Source organism: Poecilia latipinna, unplaced genomic scaffold (genome assembly GCF_001443285.1).
Source record: "Poecilia latipinna isolate Pla-1442-1.1 unplaced genomic scaffold, P_latipinna-1.0 Scaffold178, whole genome shotgun sequence".
In the NCBI taxonomy this organism is placed as follows: domain Eukaryota; kingdom Metazoa; phylum Chordata; class Actinopteri; order Cyprinodontiformes; family Poeciliidae; genus Poecilia; species Poecilia latipinna.
The window spans coordinates 53,865-65,100 of record NW_015112794.1 but is presented as its reverse complement, the minus strand read 5'-3'; the positions used below and the strand labels follow the sequence as shown (position 1 = coordinate 65,100).

At 40.0% G+C, this 11,236-nt stretch overlaps 1 protein-coding gene across 1 annotated transcript in view; it reads right to left on the bottom strand.

The window, feature by feature from the left end:
* LOC106946130 (serine/threonine-protein kinase/endoribonuclease IRE1-like) overlaps nucleotides 1-11,236 on the bottom strand; it is a gene marked incomplete at its 5' end in the record, with an annotated part of 29,038 nt that overhangs the window by 10,537 nt on the left and 7,265 nt on the right. Inside the window, 7 exons of the mRNA XM_015030269.1 lie at nucleotides 2,453-2,600; nucleotides 4,915-5,114; nucleotides 6,449-6,545; nucleotides 6,620-6,809; nucleotides 7,734-7,824; nucleotides 7,972-8,076; nucleotides 8,254-8,407. Of these exons, the coding sequence (XP_014885755.1) occupies nucleotides 2,453-2,600; nucleotides 4,915-5,114; nucleotides 6,449-6,545; nucleotides 6,620-6,809; nucleotides 7,734-7,824; nucleotides 7,972-8,076; nucleotides 8,254-8,407 (985 nt within the window). The remainder of the gene's footprint in view (nucleotides 1-2,452; nucleotides 2,601-4,914; nucleotides 5,115-6,448; nucleotides 6,546-6,619; nucleotides 6,810-7,733; nucleotides 7,825-7,971; nucleotides 8,077-8,253; nucleotides 8,408-11,236) is intronic.

The window sequence follows — 11,236 nt, the reverse complement described above, 5'->3', positions numbered from 1 at the left end:
GATCATGCACTTTTTCACGAAAATCGGCCAGATTATGATCGGTGACCGATCGATCGGCACACCTCTAGTTTTTAAGTCAATGATGTTCTTCCATTCTTCTTCTTTTCTTTTCCCCTAAAGAAGCCCTTTAGGGGTCGCCACAGCAAGTCATCCGTCTCCATGTAACCCTTTCTCCCGCATCTCCTTCTCTCACACTAACTACCTTCATGTCCTCTTTCACTCCATCCATAAATCTCCTCTTTGGTTTTCCTCTAGGTCTCTTTCTCAGCATCCTTCTACCGATGTATTCAGTGTCTCTCCTCTGTACATGTCCAAACCATCTCAGTCTGGCTTCTCAGGCTTTATCTCCTACACATCTGACATGAGCTGTTCCTCTGATGTATTCATTTCTGATCTTATCCATCCTTGTCACTCCCAAAGAGAACGTCAACATCTTCATCTCTGCTACCTCCAACTCTGCCTCCTGCCTCTTCGTCATTGCCACTGTCTCTAAACCGAACAGCATTGCTGGTCTCACTACTGTTTTGTATACCTTTCCCTTCATTCTTGCTGATGCTCTTTTATCACACATCACACCTGACACTTTTCTCCACCCGGTCCACCCTGCTTGGACACGTTTCTTCACTTCTTTTCCAGATTCACCGTTGTTCTGGACTGTTGACCCTAAGTACTTAAAATCTTTCACTTTCTTTATTTCTGTTCCCTAACCTCATGTCTCCACTTGGGTCTCTCTCGTTCACACACATGTATTCTGTCTTGCTACCTTCATTCCTCTCCTTTCCAGGGTAAGCCTCCATCTCTCGAGATTTTCCTCCACCTGTTCTCTGCTCTCACCACAGATCAAAATGTCATCTGCAAACATCATAGTCCATGGAGATTCCTGTCTAACCTCATCTGTCAACCTGTCCACCACCACAGCAAATAGGAAAGGGCTCAGAGCCAATCTTTGGTGAAGTCCCACTTCCACTTTGAACTCCTCTGTCACTCCTACAGCACACCTCATCACAGTCTTACAGCTATAATACATGTCCATCACCACTCTAGCATATTTCTCTGTTACTCCAGACTTCCTCATGCAGTACCGCAGCTCCTCTCTTGGAATCCTGTCATATGCTTTCTCTAGGTCTACAAAAACATAATGCAGCTCCCTCTGACATTCTCTGTATTTTTCTATCAACATCTGCAATGCAAAGATTGCATCTGTAGTACATTTTCTTGGCATGAAACCATACTGCTGCTCACAGATGTCCATTTCTGACCTCAGTCTGGCTTCAACAACTCTTTCCCATAACTTCAGTGAATGACTCATCAACTTTATTCTTCTGTAGTTGCCACAATTTTGGACACTTGTTCTTGAAAATTGGTACCAGCACACTTCTCCATTCCTCAGGCATCCTCTCACTCTCTAGGATCTCATTGAGTAGCCTTGTCCAAAACTCTACTGCTGGCTAGGACTTCCATACCTCCACAGGTATGTTATCTGGACCAACTGCCTTTCCAGTCTTCATCCTTTTCAATGCCTTCCTGACTTCATCCTTACTAATCTTTGCTACTCCCTGATCCACAGGAGCAGCTTCTTCTCCTCTTTGTTCTCTCTCATTTTCTTCATTCATCAACTTTTCAAAGTACTCCTTCCATCTTCTTATCACACTTTTTGCATCTGTCAGTAGAGTTCCATCTTGGTCCTTAATCACCCTAACCTGTTGTACATCCTTCCCATCTCTATCTCTCTGCCTCGCCAACCTGTATAAGTCCTTCTCTCCCTCCTTACTCTCCAGCCTATTATACAAGTCAGTATATGCACCTTGTTTGGCCTTAGCTACCTCAACCCTCACTTTTCGCTACATCTCCCTGTACTCTTGGTGTGAGGACTCTCTTCAGTCCTCACATTGTCCCACTTTTTCTTGGCTGCTATCTTTCTCTGTACCAATATTTGCACTTCCTTATTCCACCACCAAGTCTCCTTGTCAACTTTCCTTCCAGAATACATACCTAGTACTCTCCTACCTATCTCCCTGATAACATGAGCAGTAGTTGGCCAGTCATCTGGAAGCATGTTCTGGTCACCCAGAGCTTGTCTCAACTTCCCCCTGAAAGTCACACAACATTCTTCCTTTTTCAGCTTCCACCACTTTGTCCTCAGTTCTGTCTTTGCCCTTTTCACCTTTCTCACCTTCAGAGTCATTCTACACACTACCAAAATGTTCTTCCATTACTAAATAAATAAAAAGAAAATCAAGTAATCAAGTAAGAAAGTAAGAAACTTGATGATGTTACTTGAAACTGTACAGTTTCAAGTAAGAAACTGTCCAACATTAGTTATGCAACAGAAATATAAACCACATCATAGTAAATGTGAGAGATAAAAAACAATGAGCCAAAAGATTGAACGTGAGATTGTCTTTGTCTCATTTTAAACAACTTAAGGATATAAGTGTATAGCTGCCCTCACCATGAATGTCATCCATGAAGTGTGAGAGTGAGTACTCTCCTGAAAGGATGTTGATCTGCCGTCTCAGAGCCTCGCCAAAAGGATGCTGCCCTCTGCTGACTACATAGTAGAACACGCAGCCTGCTGAGAACACATCCACCGCTGATGTCTGGAAAAATGGTAGGAGGAACAAGTGAATCTCAAAAAAACAAAAAAAGCACACCTGTCAGATGTGGAAGATACAAAACTAAATAAGTCTTGGGTTGATAAAGCTTACTATTTGTCACATTGTCCTGGTAGGAAAAGGGCAAACTTTACTGAGATGTTAGTATATAAACACAGGAAGGGTAGATTTATGTTGGTAAACTGATGGAACAGCAGTATCATTTATAAATGTATATGCTCCAAATGAAGATGCACCAGGATTTATTAAGTGAGTTTTCAATATGATTGCAGAGTACAGCTCCAGCTTACTGATTATGGTGGGAGATTTTAATTGCATAATGTCACATCTAGATAGCCATTGGTCCAACTCATTAGGGACAATGATGAAATTAAAGGGGTTGTGATTGGCACAGAGGAACATAAAATATCTCTTTACGCAGATGATGTTCTTCTTTATTTGTCCGATCCTACATCAATACTGCGTTTGAAAGGAATGATTTCTGTTTATGAGTATTTTTCTGGCTATAAATAAATATTGATAAGACAGAGGCAACAGATGTCAATAGCAATATTCCACAAGGGGTTAAACAACAAAGTGGATTTTAGGTGGCCTAAAGAGCGTGTCAAATGCCTAGGCATGAGTATTCCTCTTTCATTGAATGATTTGTATCATGCCAACTACAATAAAACACTGTAGATAATTAAGAACGACCTTCAAATGAAGGTCAGCGTTGCCTTTGTCCTTCCTCTGTCCACATTGAAATCATTTGCATGAATCTGTTACCCAGATTTTATTGTATTTGTTCCAGATGTTACCGATTGGAATACCAAAATTCACATTTGCTGATTAGAATAAAATGATATCAAAATTTATATGGCAGAGCAAGCGCCCTCACATAAAATAGAAAATGCTACAGAGAAGCAAGACAGAAGGGATCTCAACTCCCTGTTTTAAAATACTCTTTTTGGGCAGCACAGTTAAAACCTTTAATTTTATGGGTCCAACAGGATTCTCAAACAAGATGGCTGAGCATTGAGCTCTGCATTGTTAAATGCATTTCCATTTTTAAATATTCCAATAAAGGAACTGCCATTGTGGACTAGAACCACAATTAACATTTGGAACAAAGTACTAGTTGCTTTTAAGTTACCAAGAGGTTCACTCCCAATTTCTTAGACAAAACTTTTTCAAAATGGGCTGAACAGGGACTTACATTTCTTCATCAGTTATTCGACAGGGACAACCTTATGTCATTTGAAGAGTTGAGTGGGCATTTTCATCTGATGTGATTTCTTTAAATATTTACAGTTGTGTTATTTTTTGTCTACAAGTGGGAAAAAGTACAAAACCCCACACCAATAGAGAACCTCCTAATTCATTTCCAAAAAGGGGAAGTGGGTAAGAAACTGATAAAGTTAAACGTGTTTCTGTCAATGAACCTTAACGAACCCACTTGGACAAAACAAAGATAGGAGGCAGAGACGGCCAAAATTATTTCTGACGACACATGGGAAGGACTTTGGACCGAGGAACATCAAGTTACAAACTCAAATGTGTGGTGAGAATATAAATGAAAAATTATTAGTAGATATTTCAGCACCCCAGAAGTAGTTGCTAAGATAGATTCTAAAGTACCAAGCTTGTTTTGGAGAAACTGTTGCTTAGCAGTCCCCAATCATACACACATTTTTAGTCACGCCCCAAACTACAAAACTTTGGGATGAGGTGTACAAAGCTACATATAAACTATATCTTTCAGGAGGTTATATCTCCAGGATGTAACAGGTGCATCACTCTGTATTATCCCAGCTGGTTTGTAAGGACAGGACAAAGCATATTTTTTAAATATTCTTTTTACAGCAGCCCTGAAACACATTACAATCAAGTGGATGCAATTAGAACTGCCCTCCTACACCACATTTGTTCAAAAAGTAAGGGAATTGTACCAAATGGAAAAGATAATATACTTATTACTTATTAAGACTTCAAAAAGCTACTTTTAGTCTAAGAGGGGGGCCAGCAGAAGCTTTATTTATGTAAATAAGTCCAACAAATTTGGCTTTTGGTGTGTGGTGCCAAGCTATGCCATCCAAAGTGCATCCTTATTTTAGCACTGTATGGTGATGCTGAAATCACAAATGGGATGCTGAAATTGTAAAATGTTATGCTGAAATGTTTAAGCTGTGGAAAAACTTCCACACTGTTAACTATTGCTGATGTATGGTTGTGTAATTACTCTGTAAAAAATTATTAAAATTAAAGTTCTAAAAAAAAAACAAAGACAAGGGAATATAAGTTCAGGTTCAGTTTTTCCTACAGGCTTGTTTCCAGGCGTCTCTCGCAGCACTTCCGGAGCTATCCAGCCTTCAGTTCCTGGTATTCCAGAGCGCAGCGAAAAGCTGCTCCGACCGTCTGGGATCTTCTTACACAGTCCAAAGTCTGAGATGAGTGCTCGGACTTCACCCAGAGCATTTGGCCCAGAGAGGAGAATGTTTCTGGGCTTGAGGTCACGATGGACTTCATAAGGAAAAGACGGAGGAACTTTAATTTGCAACAACAACAAAATATTTCTTAAAGCTGTAGTATGTAACTTTTATAAAAACTATGTTTTTAAAATATTTGTAAAAATTGTTACCATGTTGTGACAGTATATGAGATAGATAATCTGTGAATAGACTGACCTCCTGCCTGACCTACTATTGTCATCTTAGCACCTTTAATCAACCTTGTGAATGCTCTGCTGCTCTGTCATGCTGTGTTTAGTCACTCATTCAGCTCACCTGCCATGCCTGATTGCTTACCTGTTCCACCTGGGTCCTGCCCTATTCAAACACCTCAGCCTCTGCCCCCTTGCCAGATTATCGACAGCCATGAGCCAGTAGAGATCCAGTGTTTCCTTCGAAGTCTTCAGTGTCTCTACGGCCCTTTTCTGCCCACGGATTTACCCCTTGCCAAACCCTTCACGGATCCCTTCTGTTTTGGATTTCTGCACCCTGACCCAAGCTCTGCCTTAAGACCACTGAGTATTGCCTGCTCCTCCAGCTAAGTTTGCCCTCTCTGTCCTCCTGTGTATCACCTCAGCCTGATTATCGTCAGGCTGACCTGATGATAATCAGGTCACCTCAGCCTGATGTCCCTGGATGTTGCTTTTCAGATCATTGTGGAGATCCTCTTTGATTCATTGCTTCCACAGAAGCCTGTTCACTCTGGTTACCTACACCTCCCTGTAATCAAACCCTCAGTTCTTCTGTTCTACCCAACCACTGCTCTACAGGTTTGTGAAGCTGAACATTTCCCTATATATGTGTATCACCAGCTTTCTCCCCTCTCTTCTCAGAGCTGTTTAATTACCTCGGCCTGAGGTACAACCAGAATTTGAAACTAAAATTAAACTTTTTTCCTTTGAGTACTACTGTGTGTGGTTGAATTTCTGGGTCCCCACAAAGTGTCCAATGTGTTAATGCTGGAGAAACAACTTATTGCTGCAAGAAAATGGTTATTGGTGGCTATACTAACTAGCATTCTTCTGCTGCCAGGAAGAAGCTGCAGAGAGCTAGTGGGGGAGAAAAGGGAGTAGGAGCAGTGGCACATGAGATTGTGATTGACAGTGATCTGCCTCCTGGATCTAATTGTTTCTAGTTGGTACTGTGAGAAGGCAGAGGAGCGCTATATATATATATATATATAATTTTTTTTTCTCTCCCCATGTTCAGTCTAATACCATACTGTCACCACATGGTGATGGTTTCAATAAATATTTACAGAAGTTATATACTGCAGCTATAAGATGTGGATTAGAAATATTACACTTTGAAATGCTAATATGAGCACAAAATGAATCCATTTCAGACCTATATTGAGTGAATGCAGATGAGAAAGGCCACACATGGTTTGTTCCAGAAGAGTTATATTATCCAGCTCAGGAAAGCAAGAGGAATCCTCCACATACTGCAGAGAACACAGTCAGATACATGAATTCTTGGTATAGGAATGCATGAAACATTCTGTTGGGCAGTGCTGACCTGCTGCAGAGTCACAGCACATAGCTCAATGGCAATGTAGGTGAAGAGGCGGTCTCTCTCTGTGCAGAAGTATCGGATGACGTTGGGGTGTGTGTCAGATTCTCGGAGAAGCTGCACTTCTCGTTCGGCTACCTCAAAACACTCAGGCAGGATTCTCTTTACAGCAATGTGCCGTCCGTCGAACCTGCCCCTAAAGTTCAAGACAATATTTATCTGAAAAAATGTAGAATAAACTAACACACAATATGAATAAAGATTCAGATTTATCATTTTATTTGATCCTAAAGTTATATAGTGTCTTGGAAAAGTATTCATTCCCCTTTTTCAACATCGAGTCACATTACAAACTTCAAAGACTTAATATCATTTTCCAAGCTTTGCCATTATGATCCTCATTGGGATTTTCCTTTGAACTTTGACCAGGTCTACCCATTCTAATCATTCTACTTCTGGTGATTTTTCTGCTGGGAGGTGAACCTCCACACTCAAGTTTTTTTCAGGCCTTTGACTATTTTCTGAAAGAATTTATTTTGATCCATTCATATTTTAATCAACTCTGACCATCTACCTTGTTCCAGCTAAAGAAAAGAATCACAGGGGTGCAGCGTTTGCGCAGGAGATAGACCCACGTATGGATGTGTCAGTCCTTGATGTGTCAGTGACACTTTATGTCCTCTCCCCCCCCCATTTCCTCCCTGACTTGTCTGCTTTGTTTATTGGTCTTCATGAGGCTCTTTTTCTTCTAATGTTCTCTAACAAACCTTCATGATCTTCAAAGAACAGCTACATGTGTACTGAGACTAAATTACATTTATTATGTGACTGCACAAGGCAGTTGGCTGCAGTGGACTTTGTTTCAGGGTATCACAGTAAAAAGGGGTTGAATACAAATGCATGCCATACTTTTCAGATTTTGCAGGGCTCTACTTTGTGCTGGTCTCACATAAAATCCCACTTAAGAATATATAAAAGAATATAGTTCTAATCTGACAAATGTGAGAAGATCAAGAGATATAAATATATTTACAAGTTGTCCTATATTCTCCAGTTATAGTAAGTACTTAAATTTTAATGATTTGTTCAATAACCAGAAAGGATTCTTGATGTATTTTACCTAAAGACAAAGGTTCCAGCTGTTCCATGTCCGAGTACATCAGTTGGTGTAAAGGAGATTTTTCCTACCAGCACTTCATTGTCAATTTCTTCTGAAAGAGGTCCAGAAGAAAAATGACTGGATATTCAAATAACAATAATTTATCACTCATTAAAGCATTCATTCTCATTAAATATTGGTTAAAGAAGTTTTATGTATGTTATAATGAAGAAATTAATGAGACTGTTTCATGCCTCACCAGTTGAAGGTTTTTGATCAACCAAGTCATTTTTATCTGACTCTGATGTTCTTCTGTTGTGATGTTGAATATTAGATGAAATATCATTTGATGCAGTCGGAAAATCTAACAGAGAAGATCAAAAATATCAAAAATAATATCAAAATATTAATTTAGGGAGGGAAAAAAATTACTCAAAAATACTAATTTTATTAAAGAATTGAGCTGGCTCTTATTTTTAAAATAAAAGTAAAAAAACATCACTAGTAAAGACAAGCACAGAAACCTTTGAAAGTGCCTTACCACTTGTGATGGTTGGCTCAGTGGACATACTCCTGTCTGCAGAAACCAAAGTGACTGGTTGAAGATTTGTCTGCATGCTGGTCTGCATTTGCTGGAGGCGAGACTGCAAGACCTCCTCCAGCTGCCTTTGAGCTTTCAGCTGCTGGGCTTTACGCTGCAGAAAAAGCCATCGAAACCGTTCACGTCAGAGCAGAATTCGAACCCAGACACCAATATGTACCTCTGTACAGGAATTTATATATTTTAGCTGTAGAGAATGATTCTGAAATGTTCAAAGAGTTACTGCAATGTTTGTGTTAAATTTCATGGCTAACTACTGACGAAGTGTACATGGGACCAGGTAATGACGCACATAAAGCAGAGGGCTTGGAGACGCATGTTGGGCTGTACCTCGTTTTGAGGTTGTTTTATTTTGGCTCACTGTTCTGTGCCGCAGGATTAGGTGTTTACAATGGAAAGAAAGCTTTGCTGGAGTTGAGAAGATTGCATATTGTAATCCTGTTTATGCTCCTCCATTGTGGGTATGAGGAACTTGGCAGAAGATGTGATCAAAAACCCTCAGCACTAGAGGAGAAGAAAATGCACTTGCTATTCCAAAGCACACCATGGATACAGACTGGCTTTTATATTTTATATGCCATGCATTCAGGCTCTCCTTGGAAATAATATATTGAGCCAGTTGGAGGGTCTTTTCTTGTGTTTAAATGTCTATATCAGGGGTGTCAAACGTACGGCCCGCGGGCCGGAACCGGCCCGCCGAACGATTTAGTCCGGCCCGGGGGCTAAATGCATTATCATTATTCATGAAAAAACATATACTTCGTTTAATTGAAAATCTGCAGTTCCTATACTGTCCACGAGGGGCGCTGTGTTTTACATGATGCCACGCTGCAGCGGAACTAACAGCAGATGGCAGCACTGAGCTTCAGGTTCTGTAAACAAGTTGGATTCTATGCTTTACCAGCTTTTTATTTTAGCCCTGGCAACCTCATATTTCTCGTGCATGCTAACATACATACATGTTATGTATCTAAGTTTTTCTATATGTATGCATTTTATGCATCAACAAATGTACTAAATCAAATGTCTGTTTAAAGCAGCTGACACTTAAGATTTCAAATGTGTGAAGTCAGATAATTTGTTCAAATTGCTTCCCAGATATTGAAACTTGATTTTAAATCTTTTCTTAATTTCTGTCTGTTGTATTTTGTGATGCAGGACAGTATTTTTAAGTTCCAAAAACTGTGAATAAATGTTTTGCAACATTGTACAATCACTGAGGTCAATTCTTATGCATAATGCACTTAAATAAATGCTTAACTGAGTAAAAGTATTGTTGGAATTGCAAATACCTTTCTTAAAAACTGAGATTATTCATAATATACTTTGTAAAAGTGAAATTCGTTTAATACTTTTATTGGTTCTATTTAATCTTGCAATGAGTTTACTTGTGTGGCCCTCTGCAGATCAGATTAAGCTGTATGCGGCCCCTAAACCAAAATGAGTTTGACACCCCTGGTCTATATACTCAGTAACAGCAAACATAAAAATATCTCCCCCATAATTGTAAGAAAAAAATGGATTTGATTGTACTTTTCAGTGTCTCCTTTACACAAAATCTGGACAAAACTTTTTTCTTGTATGGTGCACAACAATGCTAGGTGGGCGAGAGCCTGGTTACTAAACTAATACATGATGCAGTGAGAGGGGCCTATGACTCCTTTCCGGCAGTTCTACATCTGAGTTTCTTGTGAAATATCGAATCTCCTAGCCAAAGAAAACACTGTTCTTGTCTTTTGGGGTAAAAAAAAAAAAAAAAAAACTAGAGAAAAAAAAAACATGTCTGTTCTTGCAGAATATGCACATGCCTTCATGTTGATACCTGCAATTAATCTTAGTAACCAAGATGCTTAATAAAAGCAAAAACAGCCGAAACACTGAGTGCCTTTAAATCTAGACTTAAAACCCCACCAGCTGTTTTTGAATCATTATTATAAATGAAACATTAAAGCTGCAAGCGGAGTCGGACGGCCCTTGCAGCTCGGCACCGCTCCAGCCTATTGGCGACTGCGAGGTTCCACCATTGCTGCCCGCTTGCCAATACAGACACTCTTGCACAGAACCCACACCCGTCCGCTTGGTGATACATATTGATGGATTCGGCAGCGCTCCCCAATGATGCACAAAAAATCTAGTACAGATTGGCTGATGTAGCGGGGAGATATAGCTGATGGATTAACCTAGGGGGCGCAGTGGAGTCCAATTACAAATTAATGCTTTTTAGGGCTTTTTAGAGGAGAACAAAGTTCATACATATCCAGTTTGGTGCAAATGGGATGATGTATGTGTGATTTAGAGACGACCATATGCTTATGGCGAAGGATTGAAATTCGCCATTTGGCCATGCCCACACAGTTCAGCCAGCATTGACAGAGTTCATCCTGTCATGTCATTTAAAATGATATGACAGGATCAAACCCATATGAATCACAGAGTAAAAGTAAGACATACAGCATAAAAAACAGGTGACTTCCTGTCAGAAGTGGGCGGGGCTGAGGTAAAATCATCAATTGACCAATGTGATCAGGACTGGTTTGCAGTGAGACATAGGAAGTCTGATGCAGCTGTGATCTTGCATGTGGAAGTTATTGCACCTTGACGTTTGGTGGCAAATAGTCAATGTTTGACACTTAGTCACGCCCACATGCTTTGATGTACGAGAAATCTTTTGATAACTTTTGACCTTCAATTCCTCAGGAGTGTGCTGAGTGATTTTGAAGTCTGTAGTTCAAAAGCTGTAAGACGAGTTCGATCAGATACAATGTTGATAAAAAAGAGAAAATTATGACTTTGATCCAAAATGGCCGACATACTGTTGGGTTTGGACAATGGCTCCAGGAGACTTTTTTGTAGGTCCTGACAAGATACACATGTGTACCAAGTTTCATAATTCTGGGCTAAAGCATGGCTTGGGGCTGATCAT